Below are 24,975 nucleotides of genomic sequence, written 5' to 3'. Positions count from 1 at the left end.
GTGAGAACAGGAAGCTGGGCTTGACAGGCCAGTGGTACCTCGGGTTAAGTACTTAATTCGTTCCGGAGGTCCGTTCTTAACCCGAAACTGTTCTTAACCTGAAGCACCACTTTAGCTCATGGGGCCTCCCGCTGCTGCTGGGCGCGATTTCTGTTCTCATCCTGAAGCAAAGTTCTTAACCTGAGGTACTATTTCTGGGTTAGCGGAGTCTGTAACCTGAAGCATATGTAACCCGAGGTAACACTGTATTATGTTCTTATGCTATGCTGCTTTTTTAAAAATCTGAATTACTGAGCTGCCAAGGAAGCAGGAGCTTGTGGCGCAGGCAGGGAGGTGAGGAGAGACTTTTGTGGTATATCTGATTATCAGGTAGGGTTGCTCTGTTTCCAAAAGTAAAAACCAGAACACCCTGAAAGTTGTTGTTTTTCCCCCCTAAAAGAAACCACAAAAATTGTTGAGCCAAAAAAAAAAGAAGAGGAATTTTTTTGATTGACCTGCCTGAGATCCGGACGTCAATCCCGACTCTGAAATCCCAGTAATGTCTGGGACAATCCAGACGTCTGGCAGCTCTATGATTAAGACTACTGAGCATGGGAGGGGAAGGGTAGTGACTAGCAAATCGTTCAAAATTGCCTCTTGAGGGGACTGCATAGGAGTCAGGAAGGAGGTAAAGGCTTACTAGCTGTTGCAAACGGCTGACTATCACCTTCTTGAGAGTTTCCTGGAACATCTGGTTGGCCATTTTGGGGAGACCAAAAGGCTGCACTTGGTACACACTCTTGGCTGTTCTTCCCATTTTCTAAAAGGATTCTGCCCGCGATAACCCTGTAGCAATGATGCAGCCGAATACATTTCACCAGAGAGGAAGGTGATCTGAGCCTTGTGACAAATGTGAACCCGTTCCCCCTGTATTGCAATGCTTGGATTGAAACAGTCTAGATATCTTCTGCGTTGCCACTTGGACTGCAGACACAGCACACTTCTGAAGCACCTTTAAGCCTCTCCCCTCCCAGAAAGGAATAATGGGAACTGCAGCTTACTCCTGGCACAGAACTACAGTTCCCAGCACCCTTAAAGGTAAAGGTAAAGGGACCCCTGACCATTAGGTCCAGTCGTGGCCGACTCTGGGGTTGCGAAGCTCATCTCGCTTTATTGGTCGAGGGAGCCGGTGTACAGCTTCCGGGTCATGTGGCCAGCATGACTAAGCCACTTCAGGCGAACCAGAGCAGCACATGGAAATGCTGTTTACCTTCCTGCCGGAGCAGTACCTATTTATCTACTTGCACTTTGACGTGCTTTCGAACTGCTAGGTTGGCAGGAGCTGGGACCGAGCAACGGGAGCTCACCCCGTCGCGGGGATTCGAACCGCCGACCTTCTGATCGGCAAGTCCTAGGCTCTGTGGTTTAACCCAAAGCGCCACCCGCGTCCCTTAGCAAACTATAATTCCCATGATTCTTTGGAGCAGACGCTGCTTTAAATGTATGTTGTTTGCAAAGCCATGTAGATTTACAACCCAATAAGCTTAGGGCTCTAAGGAAGAAACCAACCTACTCTTTCGCAGATGTTGAAGGCTCAACGTATCAGAGCCAGTTTCACCTATTACATTACCAATGTTAGCCGCGTGGCACCCCTGAACTCAGGACTCCAGTTAATTTCTAGGTGGAAAGAAGTGAGGCCGAATGCCATCCCCCATCCCTTGCTCTGGGTCAACAGATGCAAACGCAGAACCCAATTTATTGCACCCCTTTTAAGTTTTGGAAAATGTAAGCGCCTTGTGTGGGAGAACATGGGCATGTCACAAGAAGCAGAAATTGAGGTATGATCACGGTAGTGAAGCATTCAGACAACCATGTCTCCCTTGATTCAGAGGACTATAACAGAACTTCAGTCGTACCTTGGTTTTCAAACAGCTTACCTCGAACGTTTTGGCTCCCAAAAGCCACAAACCCGGAAGTGACTGTTCTGGTTTGCAAACTATGTTTGGAAGCCGAATGTCCAATGGGGCTTCTGCAGCTTCCGATGGGCTGCAGGACCTTCCTGCAGCCAATCAGAAGCCGTGCTTTGGTTTCCAAACGTTTTGGAAGTCAAACGGACTTCCAGAACAGATTCCGTTCGACTTTCAAGGTACGACTATACTCCCCCCCCCCAAGCCACTACACACCAAAAAATGTATCATATTTATCCATAGCCTTTTAACAAATTTGTTGTGGCATTTTTTGTGTGTGGAACAGAGCCTTTTTGAAGTACAGTGGTACCTTGGGTTACATATGCTTCAGGTTACATACGCTTCAGGTTACAGACTCCGCTAACCCAGAAATAGTGCTTCAGGTTAAGAACTTTGCTTCAGGATTAGAACAGAAATTGTGCTCCAGCAGTGCGGCAGCAGCAGGAGGCCCTATTAGCTAAAGTGGTGCTTCAGGTTAAGAACAGTTTCAGGTAAAGAACGGACCTCCAGAACAAATTAAGTACTTAACCTGAGGTACCACTGTAAACAATATAAGTGACGTAAAATATTCCTAGGACACATTCACACAACCGCAGAAAATGCAGGTTATGTGGCTGCACAGGTAAACCCAACTCAACCTCATGCTGAGCACATGCCCCAAAACAATATTTACTGCACCGATGCTCTTGGCTACTTTCCACTGACTTGGGAAATGTGTGTTAGGTTTCGAGCCGGATAAGTTCATGAGCAATGACCTGACTACTTCCCTGGATGAGCAGCAGATTCCTCACCCTGCTTGAGTTTCCAACATGCCAATTTGGGTGTGTGAGTAAACCAAGCCGTCTTCTTGGCACTACCTGCCTCGGCTGGTTCTCACCCGAGGGCGCCAAGAAAGCCTGGCAAGGCAACTTATGGTAGTTTGAAACAGGTCATCAAGTAATAAAGCTAATGACTGCAGGATTAGTATGCCCCAAACTCCCACTTGGTTCCCTGTCCCAGAGGCTCAGAGTCAAGCATGAGGCAGGCAATGGGTTTGTAAAACAGCAGAAAGGAAGACCAAACTGAAGTTACTAAGTGCTCCCACCACCAGGCACCTAAGTCTTCCTCTCCCATCAGGGATCGAACGCTCTATCGTTGTGTTTTAACTATTGTAATAATAACGGTAACAACACTGGTTCTCTCGGTTTTCCATTTTTCCAATATCAAATTCACTTTTCCACATTCCAGCAGCAAGTTTGCAATTAAGAAAAAATAACCCTCTTGAAAATCCATCAGTGTTTTAGATCGATTTTCTCCCAGTACACACATTTAGGGGTAGCTTTGACTAATGTAACACATTCTGGCAAGCAATTTTCATGAGCATATTCATTTTCATGCAGGACTTTCCCTAATATTTTTTTTTTGGGGGGGGTAAACATCGGTTGGATGAGTGCATTGCAAAATTCAGATACATGCAAATTTCAAAAGGATGGTTAAGTTTCAGTTCAAATCTCAAATGCAGATTTGAATGCGAACTGAGTTGAGTTTCTCCTCCATCCCTACTTCCAATATACTATTTGAAATTATAGTTGTGGGTGTGTGTGGACCAATTCTTTCCCCACTCTCTCCCTCTTCCTTTGACTTTCAAGTAACTACACAACATTGCAGAGAGCTTCTCAATGAGGTGGCAGTGAACTATAGTTGGTTCGGTTAATTTCTCTGCAGGCAAAGAGCAAAATTATTATTATTATTTTTTAAAGTTTTAAAAAATATTTCCTGCATTTAACAAAGGCTCAAGATACTGGTTTCCTAAGCTTCTTTCGCTAAAATGATACACAAACATAATCACTCCCTCTAATACCAAATTCAGGGTGGGGTGGGTACCGATAAAACTGTATCTAAAATAGCACCATCGAGAAGCAGAAGGGTGGTATAAGCACGCTCAGAGGAACACGAAGTTTGCATTATTATTATTATTATTTTAAATTGGGATGGGTGAGGACCAAGCTTGCTCAGGAGTCATGGTTAAAGTAAAATGTCTGTTTGCACACTGTGCTTGTAAATTGTAAACAATGCTGAAAACCCTAATAAGCTATAGATAACAAAAACAGAAAATGGGGGTGGGTGGGGTGAAACATTCCACCCTAGAGAACGGCATAGCTGGCTGGCGGAACCCCAAACAGAGCATTCCTGTTAGGTGAGGCTACCCTGTAACATTTTGTTGCAGATCCCACTCGTATGTCCTGTTTTTAGGACTTATATCTCTGTGGTGTTCTCCCTTTCTTCTGCAATACACGTTGCCCAAGCGTTCCGAATGCTGCGAAAGCTGAAAATCAGAACTATCTACACCAAGGAGAACATTTCCGCGCATGTTAAAAGTGTGCAAGTTGACACAGAACAGTGATTCAGCCCATCACCTACGAACTAGAAGCAGCTGGTCCAAATATCAGCAGCGATCCTAATGTGGGAGGGGGCATGCAGAACTTGGCATCTTAGCTCTCACCCTGCGCTTAAAGCATAGCTGTCAACCTTCCCTTTTTTGCGAGAAATTCCCTTATTCCAGCGCCGTTTCCTGCCACTATCCCAGATTGTTAGATATCCCGTAGACGATCCCTGGGACAGGTGAGGCTGCTGATCCCTTATTTTCAAATCTGAAAGTTGACACCTATGGCTCAAAGACTGAATCGAGATTACTCTAATATTGTACTGAGAAAAAATAACGAAATGCAAATGGCTGGGTAAATTTGGATGGACTCTTCGGTTCCTTTGCTGCGGGGTAAGCGATCCTGCTCGAAAATCACCAGGCTGAATTAGCCAGACTGTTAGCAACCCACCACAAAGTTCGCAGGACACCCTCTCCCCACCCCTAAACCCCATTTTAGGTAGGTGGCGTGGCTTACCCGAGACGACTGGCATCGACAGCTTTGTGCCTTAAAAAACGACCGTCCCAGCACAATAAGTGTTTATATCGCCGTGTTACAAACACACCCCTTTTAAATGGGGCGTTGAAGGCTGGGCTTTGATCTTGTCAGGACCTGAAGAGCAAAACTACAGGTTTTATCTGCCTCACGCCAACAGCAGACACATCCCACACATCTCGGGGAGCCAGATTCTCCCTCGCCCTGGGCGTGCAACCATCGTGTCACACAAACTCTTGGCCACTTCCTTAGCAGGGTGACTACCACAGATTGCGGTAGGCTTGGCTTGTGACCTCGTCCCAACTTTTCCTCCCACTGGACGCCACCCCAGCGAAGGCTAAAGGGACAACTCCCTTTGCTTCATCAACCTGTGTGCAACCACAGATGATTAAGAACAGGTTGAATCAGTCTCAATAGCTTGTGCAACTCCAAGTCAATCGCTGCAGCTGTTTCCAGGTGTTCTTGCAACACCACCAAGTTAACTCCCTTCACACCCTTGGGAAGGTTTACCATTGCAACTTTAAAGGAAGCAGGAAAGGCTTCACGCAGACTTCCAGGATGGAAGAGACGAAACTTGCTAGCCCAGAGTTTGGTCAGAGCACATCAAGCTTTCCTGTGCTATGAATTACAGCGTGACATGGCGCTTAGTGTGTCAGGCAAGGGACTGGGAGACCTGGGTTGAAATCCTCACTCGGGCACAAAGTTCACCAGGTGACCTTGAGCCAACCACCAAGCCTCAACCCAACCTCCATTTCTTGGTCTCATTCGAACTCAATGCAAGGGTGCTCCTCAGCTGCAAAGCAACCCTTAAACTCATACACCCACAGCCTTGATATGGTGGCGGTACGTACACATGCAACACCAGAAAATTCAGTGCTGGATTTACGTAGAAGTTAAACAAGCTATAGCTTAGGACCCCACTCTTAGGGGCCCCCAAAAAAATTAAAAGAAAAAAAAAGCTGAGTGTACATTTCCAAAATATAACAAATAAAATGAAACCTACACACAGCAACAGTGTTTTGTGTTGTGTAGGCTCCTATAATGTAAGTAATGGGCCCCACCTGCTAGCCTAAAATATCACTGGTTTGCTCATTTCTATATATAGGGTGCCTACATTCTGCATGTCTAAATGGCTTTAGATACCTATTAAGTCCATAAATTACCATATAGCATATATTCAACACAAAAAACATTTGTTGTTGACAAAGGACAGCTGGACATATAAAGGGCCCCATTAATACCTTCAGTAGCTTAGGGCCTCATCAAACCTAAATCCAGCCCTGCCAGAAATGCAGAGCACCGCGATTGATCAACTGCACGTAAGAACGAAAGACAAGATTTACTTCTTTTTTCTTATAAAAGGTTTATTTAATCCCGGAAAGGGGCTTGGTAGATGATGGAGCCCACGATGGGCGAGGCACTGTGTTATGTGGTTGCACAAATGTGCACGGGAGGCAGTAACAAAATTCACACACGCACACACAAATCCACAGATAAGGAAATCAAATCCTGAACTGGCATATAAATAATTCTTCAGCAACATTGCTCAGAGGTAGCAGGCTCAGAAAGCAATGCTGGCATTTTCCCAGGCTGGAATCTGACAACTCCCAATCCCCCTTGGCTAGCACTCTGCTTGTGTCAGTATGCCTCAAGAGAGGCAGTATTAGAAACCGTTGCAAGGTTGGCTCAACTCAACAGGGGTCTCACACTGGTGTGCGCGCGCAGAGATCTACACAGGCACTTGCTGGCTCGCCCCTGAGGGATGTATGCTTTATTATGGCAAGGGAAGCATCGTCCTTAGTGTGTGTGTGAGGGGGGAATAGTCTCATTGCCACACTGAGCCCTGGAAACACCTGCAAAAAGTTTCTCCACTGCTTCCCAAAGGTCTTCAGGATAGTGGGTTGAGCTCTCGCTCTCCTTTCCAATGTAAGAACTGGAAAAAGGAAGCAACCCCTGGACCTTGAACACGGTGTGGCATCATGCAAGACCCTTGACTCTTTCGTACTGCAGAGGGGCAGGTTTGTGACCAGCACACAATAGGTTTGCTTCTTAAGGCTGGCTGTGATTTGTGGATACCTGGCTAACGAGGACATAACGAGATGAGCACCCAGGGCCACCTCACACCGTGTGTTTAAAGCACTATGATACAACCATGGCTTCCCCCCCCCAAAGAATTCTGGGAGCAGCAGTTTAAGAGGTGCCGAGAGTTGTTCAGAAACCACTAGTCCCTTCACAGCGATTAAATCCCTCTTCATAGGAAACTCTGGGAACTGTAGGGGAATTGGGGGTGATCTCCTAACAACTCTCAGCACCCTTAAACTGCAGCTCACAGGATTCTCTGGAAAAAGCCATTAATGTTTAAAAGTGCTTGAAATACACAGCGTGAATTTGGCCTAAGTCAATTCGCCATTGTCAGATTTAGTGGCGCCAATATCTGCCTCTCCTCCTGTGATTTGGCACAAATAAATTCTACAGTGATCGGAGGAGAGTTGGGCTAAGAGAAGGGCGTTGATCCGCCACTCAGGCTTGAATCTGCCAGAGGCCGGGCCCCACTAGCTACCCTTAAAAATACACATCCCAGATCCTCTCTGGGGCCAATGCAAGGAGCTGACGAAGGCCCTGCCAGCACTCTTTCGAAGAACAACCTCCCATTAAAAAGACAAGAAGGCATTGGCCTAATTATTTCAGGTGCCCCCAAGGGAAACATACTTCCAAGATTCAGAGTCCATGCTATAGGCTCCTGTTGTTCTCTCAGATTCCAAAGCACACGCACACACACAAATGAAGGTGAGGAGACACTCAACCTGTGGCTGAATGAGGATTTGTTCAGCTTCAGAAAAAATATTTGTGGCGCCATCCGGCCTGCTTCTCTGCTAATAAAGACCTCACATTTACAGGCTACCACTTGGGTGGACTGGGATCAGAGCCACTGGGGGGCGAGGGGGGGGGAGAAAACAACACTCTGCCGCAGCCACAAGCAGAAGACCAAACTTCAAGATCTCCCGGAAGGAGGAGCTGACAGATGGGAACTGGTGAGTAAAGCAGACATCAGGAATAGCCAACTTGGTACCCACCAGACTAGCAGTTCCCACCGTTATCCCCCGACCATCAGTCATGCACGTTGGGGCTCATGGGAGTCGGGAGCCTTAACAGCAACTTCCAAATCTGGTGGGTACCAAGTTGGCTAACCCCTCTTCCACTGTGAGCGTCAAGTTGCCGAGACAGAAACAGAAAGTTCTTCAAGCTGTCAGTGGTTGGCTGGCTGGCAGGGCCAAAATACCTAGCGCCAGTGCCTTCCGAAGTTCCAAAATCTTGCCTTTCAAATTCGAAGCGGCAAACACAACTCGAGGTCCTCATTTGTACGGGACAGTCCTGGCACCAGGGGTTTCGATCAACTCCGACAAAGAAACCCAGCAACTCATGGATTTATTTTTTTTCTCGTTTTCACTTATTGATGAGGTTAAGTGGGGCCCGCTTTCCCCCCGCCACCCCTTTAACTTCCCCCAAGTGAAAGGAAGAGGGGGTAAAACACACACACACACACACCCATCAAGTCAAGGCACTGGAGGAAACTGGATTCAGACTTGGAATGGCTGGACAGGAATGGAAGCAGGGGGCTGTTCACAATAACCATGTCACTTCCCAGCTGGGCCAGAGAAAATGTTTCTACGCCCAAAAAACGACAGCAGGTAGATGATGGCTTAGCAAAAAAACAACAACAGGAGGAGGAGGAGGAAGGATCCGGGGCTCCCCACCAAAGGAACGTCACGCCAAATAAATAAGCATCTGACCACCAGAAGAAACAACCCCCCCGTACCCGGCGTGACATCAAAACGCCAATCCAGTCCTGGCGCATGAAGGTCAGTCCAGAGGTCCACCAAACTCCCAATACTGAAAGGCGTAACAAGAGGAAGCCATTACAGACGGCTTCAAACACTGTTCACTCGCTGCCAGTCATCTGCTGCCCTCACTGGTGAAGACAGGGGACAGTCCTTGTGTAAACAGAGCAGAGCTCATTGGTCTCTTTTGTCTTGGGGGTCAGGGGCTGCATGCCAGACCCCCTGTCTAGTCGGGGTGGGCAGCGTCCCTACCACAGGCCTGGGATTTCATAGGTCGTCCACCCAGGGGCAGGAACTCAGCTATCAGCAGGAATAACGAGTATGTCAGCCTGTCGTCGCAGGAGAAACCGAGATACGTCCATCCTTTCTGCGATGGCCCGCCCCAGTACTGCTGTCGAGAGGCCACCAGAGTCACAGGCTCGTGCCGGCTTTGGGGACTGTGGGCTGCTGGGCTTTGCGTCCGCCTTGCTCCAAGAAGGCAAGGAGCCAAGGATGGGCCAAGATCTGCTCCAGGGAAGGCCGGTTCTCTGGGGCCAGCGAGAGGCACCACTCAATCAGGTGACGGCAGTCTGTCAAAGCAGGAAAGAACCACGGTTATTACACCGCCTAATAAGAACACACAGGAAGTTGCACGGAGTTAAGGCATTGCTCAGGAAAGCTCAACTCTCCCTACACCGGGGGTTCCTAACCTGTTTCCACAACCACCAGGGACCACTTGGAAACTGCTGAGGGTCTTGGCACACCATTTGATGGTTTTTCTGCCTGCTGTAGTAGTTGTGATGTGCTTTGCGTTTTTATGGCTTTTTCATTTCTTAGATATTGTAGTACCGTATCGGAACAGCATCAAACACAACATAAGAAACAAAAGAAACAATACATACTTCGAGAAAATATAAACATTGAATGTGGTCGCACTGCAAATCACCTGAATGAAGCTCGCGGACCACAGTTTTTGAACCCGTGGGCCAGTGTTCGAAATTAGCCAGGCGTATTTTGCACCTGGCTATTGGCCACTTACGACCAAGTGAAGGTGCCCTGGCCCCAGGACGGTGCCTGACATCTCCACCGTCTGGAGGTGCACGCCTGGGGGTTATTAGATTCTGACTGTTTCCACACACTAATAACACATCCTGTAGAATCCTGTCCGTTATATTTTACCGGCACAATTGGAATGAATTTCAGGAACCAAAATGCTTTCCCTGTGCAGCCCAAGAAGGGGCAGTGAACGACATTATAGCTGATTGCTGTAGCTCATCTTCGATTAACCCATCCCACTGCCCTCCTCACACAGCTGTGAAGAATATTCTGTGTCACTGAATGGTCCGTGTCACCATTAAGAAAAAGAGGTAGGAATAGGCCAATATGTATGTGGACTGTCCCTGGATCAAGTAACTTTTCTTGTTTAAAGTTCCCAAAGTTCTTAACCTATAGGCTCAGGGTTATCATCTGTACTAGTCAGATGTTTAACTGATAATCAATCACAGTCACTCCCATCCTTCAAAATATAAGACTTTAGAGCCATCTTGCCCAAAAATGGCAACCAGACATTCTGTTTCGGTGTTATCCTTGGTTTAAGGAGCCATTTGGTGCCTAAGCTTAGATACCTGAGTTTCTAACGCTGCCCGTGGCCTAACTCTGGCTGCAAGCAGCTTTCCAGAACTTCAGGAAGTATCCTTTTCCACAAAACCCTACCTGGAGAGATTGAATCTGGGGCCTTCTGCCAGTCAGCTACAGCCCTTCCTCATATCATTGAATAAAAGAATTGCAGGAATGGCCCACGAGGATCATCTAAGTCCAGTGTTCCCCATACTTGGGTCTCCAGCAGTTTTGGACTACAATTCCTATCATCCCTGACCATTGGGTTGTGCTAGCTAGGGATGATGGGAGTTGTAGTGGGGCTCAAACCCATGACTAACAGCCTCATGATCTGCCAACTTGAGTTATGTTATCCCTGTCTTGCAAAGCACTTCGTGCCTTGCACCTCATTAAGAACTTATCCCAAAATGTCCAACAATTAGTCCTATTTTAAGAGATAAGAATAGGAGTCGGAAGATTATTAGTTTCCCTAAGGGTATTCAGGATATTATTTACAGTAGAGCACAGTCTATTCAATTCAACAACGCTCATTTCAACCGAACGAAGCAGGAAGTGCTATGCAGATGGAGCAGACTTCAATCAGCTTTTATGAGGTAGGCCAATCCGCCCCCAAGGGCAGTATCCTGTCACATGAGCCTACCAACGCTCCATAGTCCAAACCACTGTGGCACTCCAGGGCTCAGTGGCAAATTAAGTACAAAGGAGTTGCCAAATTGAAGAAGCATACATTAAGAATTCTTAAGGAATCCAGGGGTGAAATTGCTGGTCTAACAAAAATAAGCATCTTGACTGAAAAAAAAGAAAACTTGTCCTAAAGATCAGGGGTCAGCAAACTTTTTCAGAAGGGGGCCAGTCCACTGTCCCTCAGACCTTGCGAGGGCCGGACCCACCCTCTCCTGAAAGGACCCCCCCCCGGCCGCATGTTCGGCAGCGTCATCATCCTCTGCCTCAGCCAGGGGTCCAGAGCCCAGGCCGCTGGCCTGGGCAGTGGAGGCAGCCTCCCCGGTGCCACCGCTTCCTCCCGCTCAGCTCTTGGCCACACACGGCCATCTCAGTGGGAAGGAAGGGGTGTCGCCCAGAGGCATCCGCTGCTTTGGATTGGCTGCAGGAGCTTCCTACAGCCAATCAAAAGCCGTGCCAGTGTCACGAAAGTCAGCCGCCGCACCGGTCTAGCGCGGGGACTGACCGAACGGGCAGCAGGGTCCACGGGCCGGATTTACGAGCCCGGTGGGCCGCAGTTTGCTGACCCCTGCTAAAGATCAGCTAATTAACTTTGGCATTCTGTGGACTAACATCTCTCTCAGGGTAAACTGAGATACAGCCTCTTCTTGCACCCTTGCAAATATCCACTGGCCTGGGTCTAGGGTAGCGTCTGTACCTGAGGATACCCTGCAGTGGTAGTGGAGTTTCCCAAGGAGGATATCTTCGTCGCGCTCAAAAGGGATGTCCCCGCACACCATGTCATAGAGCAGCACGCCCAAGGACCACACAGTGGCAGACACGCCATGGTACCGGTGATATTTTATCCACTCAGGAGGGCTGTATACCCGGGTGCCTGTAAGAATGGAAAGGAGCCGGTGAAAACATACCTGGAGAGGCGCCAAAGGAACCAGAAACAGAGCTACCAAATCACTCCCAGGTTGCCCCTTCCTCACCCATGTTGAGCAGGACCACCACCATTGCCTAAATTTCAAGAACCAGATATGAAATGTTTGTGTTATTTATTAAATCTATATCCCACAATTCCTTCCCAAAGAAGCCTACGGCAGCAGGTTCCCCCATATATGAGACTTCCACGATGAATTGGAACTGGTGTACTGCTGCTCCAGCCTCAGTCTCCCGTCCTCCCATCTGTAAAATGGGGTGTTTTCGCGACAGTCTTTTTTACTTAAAAGTATTTTTATGCTTACAAAGCACCAATAATAAGAAATGTTTGCAATGTAAAAGGCAAGACACAAGCAGAATGAGAGATGGGAAGAGAGGGATTTTCGAGGGGATAAGTGAAATTGCGGGTCATGTCTCAGAATAAAAACCCACTGAAATTAACAGACAGGGACTCATTGATTTCAGCAGATCCACTCTGAGTTGGAAACATCCTCAAGATTATAAATGATCCTCCATAAATAAATAAATGCCCCGAGAGAGAATTGATTTCTGTGCAACAACATTCCATCGTACGAACCTTTACCTGCATTTTGAGGTACTGCAACGTGAAATCAGGTTTACAGGCCTTTGACATCTAGGCCAATGACCTTAGGGTGCGCACACACAAGAGAACACCAATACAGATGAGGCAATCTGGAGCAACTGCGCATACAAACAGACCAGCTAACAATTACCGCTGACCAACTGGAATTTCTTCTCCGTGTAAACACTGGGGGCGGGGGGGGGGGAGGAAGAGTGTAAACCAGGATGGCTACACTGAATTAAGGACTAACTCATCCAACGTGACAGCAATACACCTTCAGGCCAAAAATTAAGCTGCCGCAAGACTTTATTTTGCAACCTGTGTTTATCCAAAAGATGCAACAATGGCATCTCTCAGCAAGAAAAAGGCCGGTCAACCTATGAACACAGCAGACCGTTTAGGCCTTTAGCATACTTTACAAACGCTCAGAAGACAACCTTCAGATCTATACTTTGCGCGTGCCTCCCCCTCGGTCAAATACAAAAGGCACAACCCAAAGCCTCTGATTTTACATTGGCAATGGCCCATAATGTGCTTTGCTATGTGGAAACCGGACGCGGGGACACACTGAATTGCTCAAACCTCCACATAACAACTTCCTGTACCTCTCATAGGGAGACTGCAGCACATTTTCAGACAGTTCCTCTGACACTGGGGTGGGGAGGAAATATTTGTTCCCACCAACGGCCATATTCCTCAGGGCCACACTCCTGTCTGTGAGAGAAGGACGAAGCCAGCAGTGGGCGGGACTATCCCTTTCCACTCTTCCTGCCACCCCTTTTCTCTCTCCCTTCTCTCTTTCTGACATCTCCTCATCTCACTCTCCTTCCTAGAAGGCTGCTAAGAGGAAGAGACAATCAGCTGTTGCCAGAGGTCTGAACTATGCTTCAGATTTAGGCCAAAGTCTGCAAAAAATTTGGCTGAGGTTGACCTCCCCACCCGCCAACATTGATTTGTGTTCCTAGCTTGTTCCCTTCCTGGGTGCTTCTCTGCAAAACCAAAAACCTGCCACCTTTTGCATCGGGACCACTGAGTCCCATGCAGCCATCAACCTGGTGCCCACCAGATGTTTTGAACCACAAGCCCAAAAGTGGAAGTTACAGGAGATTCCGACTGTAAGGGAATGACAGATAAAGCTGGTCGAATACGCTGAAATGGCAAAATTGACACACAGAATTCGCAATCAGGAGGAGACGAAGTACCAAAAAGAATGGAGTAAATTTATGGTTTATATAAGTGAGAACTGTAGAAATATGAAAACGTTGGCCGGATTGAATTAAATCTTATGTCACGGCGTAATTTTTAACCAATGAAACTGTGAATTATAGATTGGAATAAGAAAACTTGCGGAAGGGAAGGACAGAAGTCAACGGCTCTATGGAGCATAAAGTAGGATATATATAATAAGATTTGATGTTTTTGTTGGTTGCTGTTGGTGTTCTTAAATCTCAATAAAAAGCATTTTTTTTGGGGGGGGGGAATAAAAATAAAAGAACCACAAGCCCAAAGGTTGGCAACAGCTTGCTTACACCGACAACAGTGTAGCTGCTGTCGAATCTTTCTGCCCTGCCTGGAGGTGTCAGAACTTGAACCCAGGACCCTTTTGCAAGCAAAGCGTGTGTGCCCTGTCGCCGAGTGGTGGTCTCTGGCATTCTCTCTCTCTCGCACGCACACTCACCATCAAAATCTGTATAGGGGGCATCCCGAAGCAAGGCCCCCGAGCCAAAGTCTATGAGCTTTAGGTCTCCCTGCAGGAGGTCGACCAGAATGTTCTCGTCCTTGATGTCTCGGTGCAAAACACCGCAGAGGTGACAGTGGCGCACCGCCTCCACCACTTGCCGGAAGTAGCCGGCGGCCAGGCTTTCGGGGAGCGGACCCCTGTCGGTGATGACATCAAACAGGTCCTGGGAGACGAGGGGGCGCTCCATCACGATGAAGTAGGCGTCGGGCTGCTCAAACCAATCCAGGAGGCGGATGACGCCTCGGCAGCCCGAGGAAGACACCTTCTTCAGCAGTACCACTTCCAGCGGGACCAGGGTGCCGTTCTGGAGAAGGAAGAAAGGAAGGAAAGAGAGAGAAAGGGAGACAGGCATGAGAGCAACCTCTGGCACCGCCGCTCAACGAGTCAGGCGGCCTCAACGGGAAGAGAAACGGCGCAAAAGGGCAGCAACTCACCATGTGTTGGAATTGCAAGACTCTGTCTTTGGCAACATATTTGATGGCCACCTGCAAAAGGAGGGAAGGAGAATGCTGTTAGGAGGCAAAGCCTACTGCAGAATTCACAGCACTATTTGGGATCCACCTTTAGCACGGACCCCATTTCACCATGCAGGGAGATAAGCATGGCTGTTGTGACCTGTCTCGGATCAGGCTGTAAGCCTGGGGGAAGTGCCAAGTTTTCCCCCTAAACTGATTTTTGAATTTATTGTTATTCACGTTTTATACTGTATTTTATGCTGCTTTTGTTGCATCAATTAAGTGTTTTAAATTTGTTGTTTGCTGCCCTGAGCCCAGTTTTCTGAACCGGGAAGGGCAGGCAGGGTATTATTTATTTATTTATTTATTTATGATGATGATGATGATGACGACGACGACGTGGCATTCTTGGGCAACTGCCAGGGGTTCGGCACCAACACCTGCCTTGTGCTCCCTTATGATTTGTTCACAGTGGTACCTCAGGTTAAGTACGTAATTCGTTCCGGAGGTCCATTCTTAACCTGAAACTGTTCTTAACCTGAAGCACCACTTTAGCTAATGGGGCCTCCCCCGGCGCTGCACAATTTCTGTTCTCATCCTGAAGCAAAGTTCTTAACCTGAGGTACTATTTCTGGGTTAGCGGAGTCTGTAACCTGAAGTGTATGTAACCCGAGGTACCACTGTATTTATTTCCAACTCGGTGCTCCAAGCAGCACTGGGCAGCCAAGCCCAGCTGCCATTTCCCCACGATACCCCAGAGAGGAATAATTTATATGGCGGCCAGACCCAGCTGCCAGCCATGCTGCCACCAGGGGGCGCTTCACTCAGGACCCCATTCAAACTTGAAGCCAGCCCTGCTGCAACCCAGATCCAGCAACTTTGCACAAAGGAAAGGCATCTTCCGCAAGCTATGCAAGGATTCCAAACCATGGCAGGTTGCTGAAGCTTCAAGTTTATATATAATCAAGTTTATCAAAGAGGCCTGCTTGGTACCTGTCTAATGCAGAGTTTCTCACAAATATTTTAACGGCATGCAAACCAGAATTTCAGCAAACTGAAATGCCTAAATTGAACAATGTGGTATTTTCTCATGGAGTTGTTGCATTTCTTTACCGAGCCTTACCAAAGGCTCTACAGAGAGAGGATTGGTTATTCTTCAATTTCAGCACATGTCATCTTAAGCTTGAGATTGCTCTAACAGAAATACCCCTTATAATGTAAGATTCTGAAGGAAAGAGTGTACCATATTACTTGTTTCAATGCTCTGTTAGAAATAAGTAAGGTCTTCATGTCCCTCCCTACCCCCATCCCTTAGCAATAGTGAGAACTATTTGTTGGAAATAGTGGATTTTCTATTTATGGCTGCAAATGTACAGCCAGAGGGGTTGGGGTTTTTGTAAAAAAAAAATCTTAACACCTGAATTTACTTGACCGAGAGCTCTTAAAAGTGTAGATCCATGTTTCCCAGACTTGGGTGTCCAGCTGCTTTCGGACTACAACTTCCATCACCCCTAGCTAACAGGACCAATAGTCAGGGTTGATAGGAATTGTAGTCCAAAAACAGCTGGAGACCCAAATTTGGGAAACACCGGTGTAGTAGCCATTCTGTCCCTCTGGGAATAAGAATACCTTTAAAACCCCACAATGGAGCTACACTCCCTTCCAAAGAGAAAGCCACCACAATTTCTCTTCTCAGGGCTTGTTTTATTCAAGCTTCAAAATAGCATACTGCCCCTCGCCTCAGGATCCAGTCCTAATGCTTTTGACTCTGCACCCCCAGAAGTTTTTGGAAAAATACAGAACCAGGGAATTTCCACACCTTCCCAACCCCTCCCTTCAGAACACCCAGGATTTTGCCCTCCGACGACAGTGACTTAACACACCTGTAAGTCACACACAACCAATGCAACATGCATACATTTTGTAACTCAAGCACAGCCAATAGCAGATAAACAGGTGTGCATCATTATTTGCTGCAGCTGTGTATTATTAAACTACTACCACTGCATTGATTTCCAAGTTTGAAACTCCGCATAGCCCTGCATGGCTACTGCACATACTGTATATTAAACAGCAGTGATGCCTTCCTCATCACGGGATGACTGTTGCTTGTGCTCTCTCTCTCCTTCCTTAATAATTATTACCAGGAAACCAGGCTGATGAGCCACTGTGTGCTCCAAGCGCCTGAAGTGGAGCCAAAGGCTTAGCAAGCAGCACAGAGCGTAGCGAGGAGTGCAGGCGCATCACTCATCCAGGACACTAACACACCCTCTGAGAGGCAGAACAGGTTGGAGAAAGGGAAACCCAGCCGATAACCTGGGATTCAAAGCAGCCGCCCGCATGGTGCAGCCCCAAATTGGAGCAAGAGTCATGCCTCCCCCTCCCCTTTTGTTTGCTGCTGGCTTCTCTTTCTTCTCTCTCGCAAGGATCATTAATTCCACTCCAGCCCGCAGAATCGCATAACCCTAATACAGTGGTACCTCGGGTTACAGACGCTTCAGGTTTCAGACTCTGCTAACCCAGAAATAGTACCTCAGGTTAAGAACTTTTAATGCTCTTTTATGCATATCATTGTGAGTGTTTCAGGTTGTTTTTATTCTTGCTTTATATCTATTTTAAATAACGTTGGGGATGTTCTTTAAGTAAAAGAAGTGACCAATTGATTGATTATGTGTGTCCCCCTACACAATAGAGTGGTACCTCGGGTTACAGACGCTTCAGGTTACAGCCTCCGCTAACCCAGAAATAGTACCTCGGGTTAAGAACTTTGCTTCAGGATGAGAACAGAAATCACAGGACGGCGGCAGCGGGAGGCCCCACTAGCTAAAGTGGTGCTTCAGGTTAAAAACAGTTTCAGGTTAAGAACGGACCTCCGGAACGAAGTACTTAACCCGAGGTACCACTGTATACCATTTATTTCCATCTCTCCTAAAAGCCGCCGGTCGACTCCTGGTGCTGCATTTGGTCATTTCAGTGCATGTGTAGATATATATATTATGTATATTTACGTGTGTGTTTGTGTGTGTGTCTCTATAATGTACATAATACGTGTATCTACACATGCACGCGCGATATATGGAGAGAAAAGACGCCGATCGGTCACTCACCGGGAGAGAATCGCTGAGCCGGGTCCCCGCGTAGACGGTGCCGAAACCGCCGCTCCCAATCAACGCTCCCAAGCGGTAGCGCGTCTCCAAGGTCGCCTTCCCTGCGGGGGATGGAGAAAAGGAAAGCAGCGCATCAGCGTGGCGAGTTGTGCCGGGACCCGCCCAGCCAGCCAGACACCCACACCGGCTGCGGTTTGCTTGCAAACAACAACAACGAAAACCACCACGCTCGCTCCATTCACAAAAATCGCCCCACGTGCTCCTTGTTGTTACCCGCGGAGCGAGGCTCCTCTTCGGCGGCATCGGCGGCCGGCGGCCCTTCGGGACCCTGGTGGCAAATGGGGCCTTGAGCCAAGAGCATGGCCTGGTCAGTCGGTCACTCTCCGGCCAATATTGCCTCGCGTGCGCTTGTGTGTATGTGTGTGGCCGCTCCTCCCCCACCGCGTGCGCCTCGGAATTCCTTCGCTTTTACGAACGTTCCAACTCCACGCCGACCTTAGCCAATGGCGGGGCGAGCTGGAGGAAGCCGCGAAAAAGCCGAGCCAATCAGAAGAGGCGTGTGTGGGGGTAAAAGGAGGAGTTCTCTTCGGCCGCCGACAGGGCGAGGCTTTGAAACCGTCGAGGGAGAAGCGCGCACGGCAATGAAAACGGGGCGGGGTGCGCAGCAGGCAGGAGTCCTTTAAACGAATTGGAAAGGCAACGGCAGCCAATCGAGGAGAGGCGCGCGAGGACGCTTCTCCTCGCCGCCGCCGCTTGTTGACCCACGTGCGATATCCTATTTTAATGTTGGCGCTTGCAAAGTCCGCTAGCAAATGCTCTGCATCGACGCGCTCCCCGGACCCCACCCCGCATTTTTGCTGCCTGAGCCCAGCTCTTGGTAGCTTCGGCAGCTCTCCTGCCTTGGACATCAAAAGCCATCGCTCAATCAGCCCTCTTTCGTCTTTCCGAAGTGTGGGCTGAGTTGCAACCAGCAACGGCTGTGAAGTAGGAGAAAGAGGTGGGGAAACCTTTCCTCGCCCTCCGCCTCCACTGATTCACGGGGCGAGAGGGACACTCTGCTGGCCTTGCGTCTCTTTAATTAAATAGCAAGTGGCACAACTGCTCCCAGCGTCCCACCCACCCACTTAAAAAAAATACCTGCAGTCTTAAAATCCAGATTTGCTCTCCCCCACTCCACTAGATTTGCTTGACCAGAGACCCTGAGTGTTCAGGAGAAGGCATAGAGTTTCTCCCGGCGCCCCCTTCATTGCCATGGTGGTACAAGTTGGTTTGTTATTCATTTATTAAATGTCTATACTGCTGTTCATTTGAGGATCACAAGACAGTTTACAATATAAAAACACAAATATAAATACCGTAAAGGTAAAGGGTAAAGGGATCCCTGACTGTTAGGTCCAGTCGTGAACGACTCTGGGGTTGCAGCGCTCATCTCGCTTTACTGGCTGAGGGAGGTGGCATTTGTCCGCAGACAGCTTCCGGGTCATGTGGCCAGCATGACTAAGCTGCTTCTGGCGAACCAGAGCAGCGCACAGAAACGCCGTTTACCTTCCCACTGGAGTGGTACCTATTTATCTACTTGCACTTTGCCGTGCTTTCAAACTGCTAGGTGGGCAGGAGCTGGGACCGAGCAATGGGAGCTCACCCTGTTGCGGGGATTCGAACCGCTGACCTTCTGATCGGCAAGTCCTAGGCTCTGTGGTTTAACCCACAGCGCCACCCACGTCCCTATAAATACCATAGTGGCAAACAAAATCAATAACCCACACACAGTTTAAAAGACAATGGATTGATAGCCCCAGGCCTGGTTACAGAGAAACGTTTTTGCCTGTAATGAAGGCATCCAGTGAGCCTCCTAGGGGAGAGCATTCCACAAGTGGGGAGCCACCGCAGAAAAGGCCCAGTCTCGTGTTGCCTTCCACCAGGCCTCTCATGAAGGGGGCGCATGAAGAAGAGCTTCAAATGATAAGCACAGGATCAGTTCAAACCTCAAGGACTGGGAAAGGCGGCCCTAGAGGTATTGCAGTCTTGTTGCAGTTCGTGGGACCTTTCCTGTTCTGCACAGCTCTCCCTAATAAGGAGCACAGCAGCGCTCTCTCAAGGTCTGGACCCAACTACCTTAGCTGACCCAAAGTATTTCCCGCCACAAAGTCAGACCAGCCGCTCAGCCATTCAGAACGTATGTCAACAAAGGCAAAAACTGCTGTTTTGCAAACCCACGGCACTAGCCAATGCACCCCCTTCTATGACACCACTTTTGCATTCTGGAAATGGAAGTGAAAATGCCCTGGCGTGTAACACACTCTTGGCTGCCTAGGTCAAAAGTTAGCCAAACTATATCACCAGCAGCCAGCCTCCAATGCTATAATAAAGAAACCCAGGCTTTGCATTTAGCTACATATATCACTGCATAGCAGGGGTTCGCCACATCTTCCTTTCAAAAGGCTACGTTTTACTAATATTATAGGATCGGCCTCAATGCATATCTGCCACCAGCGCAAGGACTTGGGGCTGATCAATCCGAGCACACGTTGCGTATTCTCAGCCATAAATCCTTTCCTCTTTCAAGTAGGGCGTGAGCCAGCTACGGAAATGACTAACAACAACAACCCCATTGACTCAATAAAGCGAGGAGGAGTACGTTGCAGCCGAGCAGATACCCCCAAATCAGTGTAAATCATCCAGCGTCACACCAGATGACCACATCACCTTTTCCAACGCAGCAGAACAAGTTTCACTTTCCCGCAAAGGCGGGCTTCCAAATGATAAGCTTCCAAACGATAAGCCAAGCCTTGTCATATCTATCTAAGCTCCCTTGGAATGCCAGAAATGTCCCTGGAGACAGGGAGGAATAGCCACAAACGCTTTGATACGGGACTGCCCACGTCACAGCAGCAAGGCAGAGCCATGAGGCAGAGGCAATGTTTGCTCAGCCCCGAGAGAGGGCTAGCCTGTGGGTTTGGTGATGGGAGCCTTGACGGGACAGGAGTTTGCCGCACCAGATTCCCAGGAAACATGCCATTTCCTGCCTGCTGGACAGAGAAACAGGCACCTTTGTCGATTGTGTACCTTTGTGGGAGACAACACAAGCACAGCCACGTGGGATAAAGCTGCGAGGCCAAAGTCCCAAAGCATCATTCCCAAAATAAATCACTGGGAATGGCCCAGAGGGATGCAAAATACGATGACACACTAGTGTGTTTCTTCCTCATGGGCAAGCAGTCATTGAGCAGAAGAGGAAAGGATCATGCCAATGTATCCCCCCCCCCACTCTCAGTTACCCTAAAGGTAGCTCAGATTTTCAGTCATCTCCCTGTGTCAATAAAACAAAGGAGAACCCCATTTACTATAGGTAAAGGGGCTGGGGGTGTCACACAGGCCTGGCCCTACCATTAGGCAGAGTGAGGTAACTCCCTCAGGCAGCAGAAAGTCTTGTGGGGGAGTGTCCCCCTAAGAAAGCCTCAGGGAAGGTGGATGGTGTTGTCCGGGGACAGGTGGTCAGTTTGACCAGCCTCTGTGTGTGTGTGTGTGTGTGTGTGTGTGTGTGTGTGTGTAGGTGTGCCATGTCCCTTGCCTCAGGCAGCAAAGTGTCTTGGGCCGGCCCTGTTATTGCATGTGCAGCTGAGTGACGGAAAAGGCAGAGAGCTGAGAAAGGCCTCCTTTAAACCTTGCCTCTGCTACGAACTCACCGATGCAGATAACATTACTGGCCTATCTTACAGGGTCGTTGTAACAATAAAGGAGGCCATTATGTGAAATACGTTGAAAGAGCGGCAAAGGAGAAGAGGTCTATTTTCAAGGGTGACACTCTTTCTGGTCAGCAAAGCCTGCGGACCCAGCCAGCAGACTGCTTATTCTTTTTTTTAAACAGCTGTTGTGACACAAAGGAGTCCACTCTGGGATGGTTTCAAGGCCATGTGCTGAAAACAAGGCAATTTCCTTCTCCTCTCTCTCCCCCCCCCCCATTCAACTCAGTGGACACCAATGGGTGTTTAATTTGCGTACACCTTTATCTCCCACATTTCCTGCAGAGAAGCTCAAAGGCCACCTTGCATGGCTTTCTCGCTCGCCCCCATCTTGCCCTCTTAGCAACATCAGTCCTGTAAAAAGTAGGTTAGGCAGAGCAATGATGACTGGGCCCAGTGTCACCCAGTGAGGGACACGCCGAACTGGTTTGCCAGGGGTGGGGAACCTGTTGCCTGTTGGATGCTGTTCAACTACTGCCAGTCCTAACCAGTATAGCTAAGGGTTTTGTGGACGGTGGGAGTTGCAAGTCCAACGGTGAGCAACAGGTTGGGGGGGAGGGAATGAAGATTTAAACGCAGCAGCAAAGGAACGCAGAAAACCAGCCGCCGCCTGCAGAGGTCAGCACTGAGCGGCAACTCGGCTGCTCCCCTAGTCGCACTTGGCAACAGGCAACCGAATGGAAATCTCCCGGAGAAGAGTTTCTCAAGAGCCGCGCGCCCCCTCCCACAGGCCAAGGAAATAACCGCTCCAACTTCTGCAAATGTACGACACACTGACGGAATCATAGAAGCTGGAAGGGGTCACCAGGGTCATCCATCCCAACCCCCTGCAATGCGGGAATCTTTTAGCCCAAGATTTGGCTTCCATCGTTAATTCGCATTCTTAGCAAGCGGATCAAAGAAAAGGAGCGGAGGAGAAGCGGAGCTTCACGGCCCCGCGAGCGGCTTTAAAGCATTTGGCGCGGGGACGCGTCGTCGCTCCATGGATCCCCAACGCTGACTAAAAGCAATGTGATCGCAGACTCGTGTCAACGATCCGGCCACGCTCTGCAGCCTCCGATCAGAGAGGGGATGTCACCTTCCGCGGGACGGCTATTCATTCGATCTCCCTGTCGCTCATTCGGAGGAGCGCAAGGAGTTAGGGAATCTCTCGTAGAAAACTCTCAGCAAATTAAGTTTGCACGAGGCTGCGAGAATTAAACCGATAATGCAAAGCCAATATAAGCTTGCGGTGCAGCTAAGAGGTATCCCATTTTTTTATTTTGGTGGTCTCTCAGCAGTTTGACACCGGGCAGCAGGAAGCCCGCTGCCTCCCGATGGGCAGCGTGAGGATCCCCAGAGGGCAAAGACGAGTCAGACCCCATTGCAAGCAGAGGGATCCGATCTGACCCCGACTCTTATCAAGCCGCGGTGGGTCCTTGCAGACCTCGGAGGCGGCGCCCTCTCGCAGCTCCCGCGCGTTCGCCCCAGTCTCCCCCGAACTGCGCCTCCGCCGCGGAGCAACTCACCCTGCGCCGGCTCGTCTTTGGGGAACGCCGCCGAGCTGAGCATGCTGCAGCGGTGCACGTTGGGAGGGTAAAGCACCTGCACCGAGGACATCGCGGCCGCGACTCGGGCCAAGCCAGGAGAAAGTTGCGAAGAAGTTGCGGCAGAAGCGCAGCTCCGACTACACCGGAGCCGCAACCTGAATCCCCGGGGAAGCCTCTCGGGGTTGGAGACGGGCGGAGAGCCACGCCCACCGCGGCCAAGCCACGCCCCTCCCCTCTGATGCAGCCACGCCCCTTCTCCTCCCACTCCCGAGCTCCGCCCTTCTGGGCGGGCTTGGCCAGGTTATTGGTCGCTCTGGCTGTCAGTAACGTGAGACGGGCAGGCTGCGCGCTTCGCTTGCAAGCACTGTCAGAGGCATCTTCGCTGGTGGAAGCGGATTCTTCAAAAAGTAGCAGCAGCCTTAATCGCACGTGGAAACGGCGCAAAAGAATATCTCGCCTGCCAGAGTTCGCCAAACACGAGTTAAAAATAAGACCCTTGTGCATTTAAGAAACTTAACTTTATGATGGGGTAAGCCCACCCCGGTAGACTTCATCAGTTGCTGAAATAAAATCCCGGACTAATGACTCCTGAGAGGCAGCGTGGTGTAGTGGTTAGAGCAGGGGTCAGCAAACTTTTTCAGCAGGGGGCAGGTCCACCGTCCATGTGGTGGGCCGGACTATATTTTGAAGAAAAAAAATGATTCCTATGCCCCACAAATAACCCAGAGATGCATTTTCAATAAAAGCACACATTCTACTCATGTAAAAACACCAGGCAGGCCCCACAACCCAGAGATGCATTTTAAATAAAAGGACACATTCTACTCATGTAAAAACACGCTGATTCCCGGACCGTTCGCGGGCTTAGGTTGTCTATCCCTGGGTTAGAGTGTCAGGCTAGGACCTGGGAGACCAGGGTTTGAATCCCTTTTCAGAGGCAAAGATCACTGGGTGGACTTGGGCCAGTCTTGCTCTCTCAGCTTAACAGCCTCATTAAAAATAAAATAAAAAATACTGTGAAAATAAGAAACCATGGCTGCTTTCTGCTGGCATCCAAGACTGGCCATGGGAGAAGCAAGAACCTCTTGGAGTGTAATACTATGAGCCCCTCCATCAGAGACTCAGGTTGTGTGTGTGTGTGTGTGCGCGCGCACAAATAAACCATATATCATAAAGACACCACCGTCTCCATTGTGCCACATTTCCAAAGGAAACACAAACCCTGGACCCCTGGAATTTCACACCACTTGGGGATTGCGGTGGTGAACGACAATATTTAACCAGTACTAGGACTCAGTTCTAATACTGCAAGTATTGCCAATTAGCTGTGCCATCCTTAGGAAAATTATAAGTATGCTTCTGTTCCAGCTGGTCATTACAAGAAACCTATAACCAAGAAGCACTGCCTTCTTTTTCCTCCTCACTCTCAATCCCTTTTTCTTTTGTGTTATCACTGACCTTGCTGGTGGGGGGGGGGGCCTAAAGAGTGAGCTAAAAATGCTAACGGCACTGAATCAGAGTGCAAAGCACTTTGTTCACCTTATTGGGCTGCTTGCCATCACAGCAGGTTTGTGGTGGCTTGCCCATGGCTACCCAGCAGACAGAACTTATTGGTGGCAGCCCCACAGTTAAAGCCTGATCATCTACAGTGAGGGGGGAAAGTATTTGATCCCCTGCTAAATTTGCCTGTTTGCCCTCTGACGAAGAAATCACCAGTCCATAATTTTAATGGTAGGTTTATTGTAGCTGTGAGAGACAGAATAACAACAGGTAAACAGGCAAATTTAGCAGGGGATCAAATACTTTCCCCCCTCACCAGTGGCGTAGCGTGGGGGGTGCAGGGGGGGCCGGCCGCACCGGGCGCAACATCTGGGGGTTAGGGTTAGGGGGCGCAAATCCACGGGTTAGGGGGCGCAAATTACTTGCCATGCCCC

At 49.0% G+C, this 24,975-nt stretch overlaps 1 protein-coding gene and 1 pseudogene across 4 annotated transcripts in view; both read right to left on the bottom strand.

Annotated features, from left to right (window-relative positions):
- LOC308580954 (epidermal differentiation-specific protein pseudogene) overlaps nt 1-24,975 on the bottom strand; it is a 68,143-nt pseudogene that overhangs the window by 5,899 nt on the left and 37,269 nt on the right. Inside the window, exon 1 of one of the 2 annotated variants that reach the window (XR_014013481.1) lies at nt 4,826-5,094. The exons of the other annotated variant lie outside the window; for it this stretch is intronic. The product of XR_014013481.1 is annotated as an epidermal differentiation-specific protein pseudogene (transcript). Of the gene's footprint in view, nt 1-4,825; nt 5,095-24,975 lie in introns of those variants that run through there. 2 annotated transcript variants of the gene reach the window in all.
- LOC308581036 (serine/threonine-protein kinase pim-3-like) lies at nt 6,193-23,351 on the bottom strand. 2 transcript variants are annotated; one of them, XM_081183476.1, is made up of 6 exons: nt 23,021-23,351; nt 17,770-17,870; nt 14,642-14,692; nt 14,145-14,511; nt 11,657-11,833; nt 6,193-9,251 (listed from the first exon to the last, which is right to left on the bottom strand). In XM_081183476.1, exons 1-6 carry the CDS (start codon nt 23,109-23,111, stop codon nt 9,094-9,096), a joined length of 945 nt encoding a protein of 314 aa, XP_081039602.1. In that variant the 5' UTR covers nt 23,112-23,351; the 3' UTR covers nt 6,193-9,093. The 2 variants fall into 2 exon arrangements, with proteins under 2 accessions (XP_081039602.1, XP_081039603.1); XM_081183477.1 differs by lacking the exon at nt 23,021-23,351 and adding an exon at nt 18,043-18,140.

The sequence above is a fragment of the Podarcis bocagei genome (genome assembly GCF_964188305.1).
Source record: "Podarcis bocagei genome assembly, chromosome: 2".
Lineage (NCBI taxonomy): Eukaryota > Metazoa > Chordata > Lepidosauria > Squamata > Lacertidae > Podarcis > Podarcis bocagei.
The sequence above is the reverse complement of the archived record's forward strand: the minus strand, read 5'-3'. Positions and strand labels throughout refer to the sequence as shown.

Excerpts from the sequence above, each read along its gene's own strand:
- LOC308581036 (XM_081183476.1), bottom strand. The coding sequence starts at position 23,111 with ATGTCCTCGGTGCAGGTGCTTTACCCTCCCAACGTGCACCGCTGCAGC. Across the intron at positions 17,871-23,020 it reads CAAAGACGAGCCGGCGCAGG|GGAAGGCGACCTTGGAGACG; the intron begins GTGAGTTGCTCC and ends CATCCCCCGCAG. Across the intron at positions 9,252-11,656 it reads CCACTGCAGGGTATCCTCAG|ACTGCCGTCACCTGATTGAG; the intron begins GTACAGACGCTA and ends CTGCTTTGACAG.